Consider the following 6,719-nt stretch of genomic DNA (forward strand, 5'->3'; position numbering starts at 1 on the left):
TTTGGAGGATAGTGTTAATGCTTAGACATTTCACCGAAGGGGTTGAAGGTGAGGTTTTTACCCTTAATCATCTGATTAGACTGTACAGCCCTTGGCTGTATCGAGGCTTAATAAAGCTCCGCCACCGGTCCAAAAAATCTTTTTTTCACGAGCATTGATGAGGGGAAGGACCGAGGATGGATGAGCAGGTTTATCCGAGTGAGGACCTCGGACATCAGCTTGTCCCGGAGAATGCCCTTTCCGGAGTAGTGGAACGCCCGACGTAAGCGAATTTCTCTTTAACTACTTCTCGACTACTCTTTCGTTCATTATAATAACCTCTTTGTTCTTTCTACAGTCGCTGCTTGGCATCTGGAGGTGGTCCCAGATTTGTCGGGATGGATTAGGTGTTTGAGCGAGAAGTTCCCATACTGCGTTCAGTCTTGGACCGTCCTGGTTAAGGAGCATTGGGTGGCCAAGAATCACGGTGAGGTTCCTTTACCGCCTGTGGTTCGCATTTTATGTTTCCTTCCGAGCCCTTAGCGAAAACGTATCGCGGATATTGTGCTAGTGCAGGTCTTGGCGAGAATATGCATATGAGGCTGCCCCCTAGCGGTGAAGCAGAGGCCTTGGAGCCTGGTATGAACAAGAAAAGGAAAAGCAGGGCAGCCATTACCCGACTTGATGGGACTGCTACTCTAACATCCGGGTCGAATCTTGATATTGAAGGGGAGGACGATGATGGAAGTCCGCTGAGGAGGAGAACAAGGTCTAGTGCAAGGGATTTGCAGGCGCCCCGATCGGAGGCTGCTGAGTCCGGAACGGCTGGCTCCGGCCAGGCTAATGAGCCAAGGGTCCTTGAAGAGGACACTGACGTAGCTTCGAATCGCATGGCCGGATTTGGTGTAGCTTCTGCTAGGAGGACCGTTGGCATTGATCCTGAGGGATCGGAGCTCGGGGCCTTCCAGGAATGTGGGTTGCCACTTGGAGAAATCGGCAAACCGAACGACTTCATTTCGAACTTTCCGGTTTTATCAGGGGAGCTGAGGGATCTCGAAAGAATGATCGGCATCACAGCTGGGACTCCTCCCAAAGGGGGGAGATTTTATTGCCAACATTTTTATGGCATAATCGACAGGGCTGATCTAGATATTTCTAGGGCCGTTAAAGTGGCGGAGAAGTCCATGCAGCAGGTGATAGTTTTCCTTTGCATATTTCTTTTCGTTCTTAGGAGTTATTCGTCGTCTTTCTTAACTTTCCCATTGTGTCGGAGTGTAAGGAGATGTATGACCATGCCATTCTTCGGCTCCGCAAGGAACGTTTTTGCCACGAGAAGGAGCGTAAGAACATTTCTTCGAAGCTACAGGACTTGGAGGCTCATTCTGCCCGGGGAGATAAAGAGTTGGGAGAACTTCGGTCTGCTTTGGAAGTGGCTATCCGGGAGAACGCCGCTCTTGCTTCTCAGGTACTCTACCTTGCTCATACCCGCCCTTTTACCCTGTATTCACACATGTTTTCAATTCTTATATTCATCGACTTGCCTTTCTCTCGTAGGTCGAGCAGAGTGACTCGCAGATTAGTCAGTTGAAAGCGGAGATCTTTGGGATGAAAGAGAGAAGTGAGATTGTGGCCGGGGAATCGGTGACATCTAGGGATCTTCTCATAAACACTCGCAGGGAGATTATTACTTTGGCCGCGGCTAAGTCTGAGGCCGAACGAGATGCTGCCACTTGTAAGGAGGATGCAACCACAATGCATACAATGGTTTATGACATGTCCATGGTAGCTGAGTAGAGACTAATTCGAGCTGTCGAGCATGCCAAAGCGGAGGGAAAGAGGGATACCCTGGAAGAACTCGAGGCCAGAGGCTTCGAGCTGTCTGCCAATCTGGAGGAGGCTCGTGCGGTAGAGGGAAGATTGGCGCTCTTGATTGCCCCTGATAAGAGTGAAGATGATAGTGGCAAGGAGTAGTCTCCGAGCCCTTTTTGTATGCCTTCCTTTTTGCTTCATGTGTTCCCCCTCGGGAAACAAATAGTGTAAAGATGTTTATTCTCTTTGTTAATGTATAAAAGGAGCTTTTATTCTATCAGCCCTTCTCTCTGCTGTTTTTTTTTTGCGTTCCGGCATCGGCCCTTCGAAGCTTTTTCATGTGACAGACTGGGGGCCCCGAGACTATCCACGTCCCGAGGTTGAATCGATAGCTCCTCCCGAATCGATATTTATGACGTCGGGGATCTCCCAAGATCCCTCGATTTTATGAGTTATGTGGGAGCCTAGAATGATTCTGCCAGTACACTCCCCAAGGAGAAGGTGACGTTAACGCGACCATAATTAATTGGCTCTCTTGGGAAAATGAGCAGTTGTCGCTTAGCCTTTATATATTTTCTCATCCGCCCCTTAAGCGGCGATTTTGCAGTTCTTGATAAGCCTATCTCCTCTGCAGAGCCTGGCACTTTGTGTTAGTCCCTCCACTTCCCTGCTTTAGAAAGTTTTTGTCTGGATCCTCATCTTCTTCCCCTTATTCTACTGTAATCATGGTCGGCGCTTCGACGCCTGATCCTCGGACAAAAGGGAGTCCCTGCTTTTCTCCGCCTTTGGTCGGTACCAGCAGCTCGCCCTTGATATCGAGAGAGCAAGACTCGGGTTGCCCTGCCTCGAAGAGGGCTGTCACACCGGGGAGGCCTCCTAATATTCTGGGCCATCGAGAGCATGTGTCGAGGATTATCTCATCGGTGAGGGGGGAAAACCTCGAGATGATCAGGAAAGAATGCGGATGGGGGGAAGGTGTGTTTTTGCAAGAACCTTTCCCCGAGGAGAGTGTCATGACATACGTTGAGGGGTTCTTGAGTGTGTATATTCATGTTTTTGTGCTGAGTTCCCCGAACCGGGTCGTGCTTGATTTCTGTAGAAGATATCAAGTAACGTTGGCGCAGGTTCATCCCTATCTTTGGAGAATAGTGCAGTCGATGAGATATTTTGCTGACAAAGTCGGGATAGTATTCACCATCAACCACCTCGTGAGGTTGTATTGGCCATTGCACTATTAGGGCATGATTGCTCTTCAGCGTAGATCCACCCGAGCTCATGTGATCGGTAGTGAGGAGGATGAGGATCGCAGATGGATGAATCGGTTCGTTCGGATCTGGACGACCGATGTTATCCCTGGAGATTTTTTGTCGTTCCATGAGAAATGGAACTTTACACGTAAGCACTTCGTTTGAACTGTCTTTATCTCAATATGAGGTTGGCCCCGTAATGATATCTTTCTGTTCTTTGTTTATAGCAACTCATTGGTTGCCCGACAAGGTCTCTGATTTAGCTGAATGGTCTCGTAAGCTAGCAGCTTGCTCGACCTACGATAGGCACCGGTGGAGAGATATATCAAATAGGAGATAGGAAGTGAAGCATCATGGTAAGTGCCTGACGTTCTGCCCCCTAAGAGGTGGCTTCCTTCTTGCTGGCTTATCTGATTTATCTCCTGTAGGTGCCGGGAGTCCTTTCGAAGCAAGGCCGAGTTCCCCGAGGGAGGAGGAGAGATTGCTGGCCCCGGGGTCAAGGAATGCCGGTAAAAGGAATGATGCACTGGGGTACGAGAAGGCTTGTGGTGAGGCGCCTTCTTTGTAGCGGTTAAGGGGAAACGATTCGGCCGATCGGCAACCTTCCGGGATTGGTGCTGATAACTAGGGATTTTGACGCATTTTATACTCCTTCTTACTTACGCTTTGATTATAAATTTATACAAAATAGTCCCAAAAGGCTCACAAGTTGTGCTTGATTGCAGGTTTGATCCATAAAGTGACTACAATGTCAAAGATCAGCTCAAAAGGAGTGAAACATGTACAAGTACGGAAGACAAGACAAACTCAGAAAAAAAGGCCTAGTGCGGCTGCACTACACTTTGTGCGGTCCGCACTAGGGAGATTCATAGAGCTGGTATTTCAGGCATTAAGGCAGTGCGACTGCAGAAAGTTTTGTGCGGTTGGCACTGAAGGCAATGCGGCCGCACTACCATTCTGTGCGGTCCGTAGAGCCAAGATTCAGAGAGATGCCAAGTTCAAAGATTGAAGCCTGTGCGGTCCGCGGTCCATTCTGCGCGGACCGCGCTAGAAGCCTCTGCGCCACAGTCCATTCTGTGCGGCTCGCGGAGCCTGGGTTCAGAGAGTCAAGTTTTCAAGTTCAAGAGCCTAGTGCGGCCGCACACCATTTTGTGCAGTCCGCACTAACCCCGCAGGTGCAATTTTGTCCAGTTTTTTCAGCTTAGTATAAATAGAATCTTTTTCCATTTTTAGGGTATCAGACATTTTAGAATAGCTGTTGCGCTTGTGGTAACGTATCTTATAGCCATTTTGGGCATTTTTACTTACTTTTTATCATTGAATCTTTGTATTTAGCTTATTAATTAAATAATATGTATTCATCTTCATCTATTTAGGGCTAGATTAACTATGGGTGTTTGCTATTTGGGTCAATTTCATGGTTTAATTACTGAATTAGTTGTTGCAAACACTAGTTTGTGCTAAGTTGACTTGGGCTCTTCTTGAGAAAGATAGTCTAAGTCTCTGAAATTGATCCAACAAGGAATTGGGATGGACTCAACAGAATTGATAGTCCCAATTAAAGGGTTAAACCTCGAGAGAGTAATACCCGACTTGAACCCTAGTTGCTTGAGTAAATATGTATACCCAATTGGTCTTGAGAAAGTCAATTGGGAAAAGTCATTCTTTCTACCGAGAGGTGTGAGAGTGGGTAATATCGAGCAACGGTTATAACATATTCCCCAATCATGTCAATCGTGTCTTAGATGCAATTACGCATCAATTGGCCACCTAGGTGAAAGTCACTACCCTAGTGCCTTTTAAAATATTTGAACAACTTGTAGCATTTTACTCTTAGCTTAATCTAGTTGCAATTATAATTTGTAGTTTTAAAATAGTATAATTATAAAGAAAACCCAAAAATGAATAGAAGTGCAATTTGGAATCAATACGCAATCCCAACCTAAATAGATACTCAACTCCTTTTCTAGCTCTCTGTGGAAATCGATCCCGATCCAAAATCGGGTAAAAGCTATTGCGACCCTGTCTCACTACTTTTTAGTGGTGCGGAGTAGGTAGTGATCAGGTGCATCATCGGATGTTGCTTCGGCCTTCGGCGTGGCTCAGCGCTTTGGCCTTATGGTGAGTTTCGGCAGCTATAAGTATGTTCTGGCCCTGCGCTCCTCTCTTTTCTTTTTATTTACCTGGCATACTTTCTCAGGCTTTTGATAGGCTCAAAGCCGGACTGCTTCACTGCGAGGCCCCGTTGCGGGATGCTCGAGATAGGGAGCAATCCCTTAAACTTCTTTGTGCGGCAAAGGAAAGCGAGCTCGTCTCTTTGCGGCGTGAGGTGGACCGGAGTCGGGCCCGAGAGGCCCTCTTGGAGAAACAGGTATCCTGCATCTCGTGCTAGCCTATATTCCCTTTTTGTCTCGCCGTCTTGACGTGTTTCTGTTTTAGTTGAAGAATAAGGCGGATGAGCTGGAACAATTCTGGGGCGAGGTTGGCAAAGCCAAATGTGAATTCATCGAGCTACAGGCACATGTTAATGCCCATTATGAGGCCAAATAGAGGGCTCATGCCGGGGCTTCCGCTCTTGAGGCGCAAATTCAGGCTGCCCGTGCGAACGATTCTGCTCGGTCGAAGATGATCGTGAGGCTCTCATCCGAGCATTCAAGGGCAAAAACCGAGGTGCTGAATGTCCGGGCCAAGGTTATGATGAATAATACTAGGGCGGGATAGAAAATGGCAGCTTGTTCAAGAAGCGCTGTCGCTGCCAAAGCTGAGCTGAAGAAGACCCTCGATCGTGCAAACAATATCAAGGAGTACGTGAGGTGCAGATCCCGGAGGGAAATCCTTGAGGAGATTCACGCCAGGGGCTTTGATCTATCGGGGGAGATCGAGCAAGCCAAAGGAGAGGAGTACGATGCCAAGTTCCTACTGTCCGATGCTGAGGACGATGAAGAGGAGACCGCCAGGCTATAACTGCCGAAAAAAAGCAGAATGACCATTCCCTGCTTTCTTTGTTGTGTATATATAGCTTTCATTATATGACATAGGCTAAGATTGCGTTTCGTCGTCAATATGTAGAAGTAAGAGGGGGAAACCCACAACTTGTATCTTCTGTATTTCTGCTCGTTGGAGTTTCAATTGGGTTGATTCGACCCCAAATTTGCCCTTAGGCTTGCGTGCTTTAACCGACTTCGGGTTCAGTCTCCGAGTCGGGATCCAACTCGAGCTTAATTTACACTCAACTTTTGCATTTGTTTGGGCTGGAGATAATGGTTTTTATTTCTTGCCTTTGGGCATTTGGCTATTTCAACTATTTTCGGTCCAGTCTTCGAGTCGCGTTGCGATTCGAGCTTTAATTGACCCTAAAGTTCTTTCCTGCCTGCATGGGCGGGCAACGATGACCTTTTGTGCTTGGGTCGAAGTGACCTTATAGGCGCGTAGCCTGAAGGCTCACTTGGTTGGTCGACAATGGCATTTATGCCGTGCCCTTAGGCATGTTGCAGTTTAACTATTTCGGGTCCAGTCTCCGAGTCGCGTTGCGACTCGAGATTTAATTAACCCTTAAGTATTTTTAGACCGGCGATAGTGCCTCTTACGCTGTTTTGGTTGTTGAGACCTTTCAATATGTGGCCCGGAGGCTTGCACAGTTAACTATTTTGGATCTGATCTCCTAATCGGGTTACGATTCGAGCT

At 47.5% G+C, this 6,719-nt stretch overlaps 1 protein-coding gene across 1 annotated transcript; it reads left to right on the forward strand.

Annotated features, from left to right (window-relative positions):
- The first annotated feature begins 569 nt into the window (after positions 1-569).
- Positions 570-5,585, forward strand: LOC138874974 (uncharacterized). The gene is made up of 5 exons (XM_070153776.1): positions 570-1,172; positions 1,259-1,444; positions 1,534-1,761; positions 5,236-5,406; positions 5,475-5,585. The coding sequence occupies exons 1-5, from the start codon at positions 570-572 to the stop codon at positions 5,583-5,585; spliced, it is 1,299 nt and encodes a 432-aa protein (XP_070009877.1).
- Positions 5,586-6,719: the final 1,134 nt, after the last annotated feature.

This window comes from Nicotiana sylvestris, chromosome 8 (genome assembly GCF_000393655.2).
Source record: "Nicotiana sylvestris chromosome 8, ASM39365v2, whole genome shotgun sequence".
Classification (NCBI taxonomy): Eukaryota; Viridiplantae; Streptophyta; class Magnoliopsida; order Solanales; family Solanaceae; genus Nicotiana; species Nicotiana sylvestris.

Coding starts and splice junctions, on each gene's coding strand:
- LOC138874974 (XM_070153776.1), top strand. CDS start 570: ATGCATATGAGGCTGCCCCCTAGCGGTGAAGCAGAGGCCTTGGAGCCT. Junction 1,173..1,258: donor CGGAGAAGTCCATGCAGCAG/GTGATAGTTTTC, acceptor TCGGAGTGTAAG/GAGATGTATGACCATGCCAT. Junction 5,407..5,474: donor AGGCCCTCTTGGAGAAACAG/GTATCCTGCATC, acceptor TTTCTGTTTTAG/TTGAAGAATAAGGCGGATGA.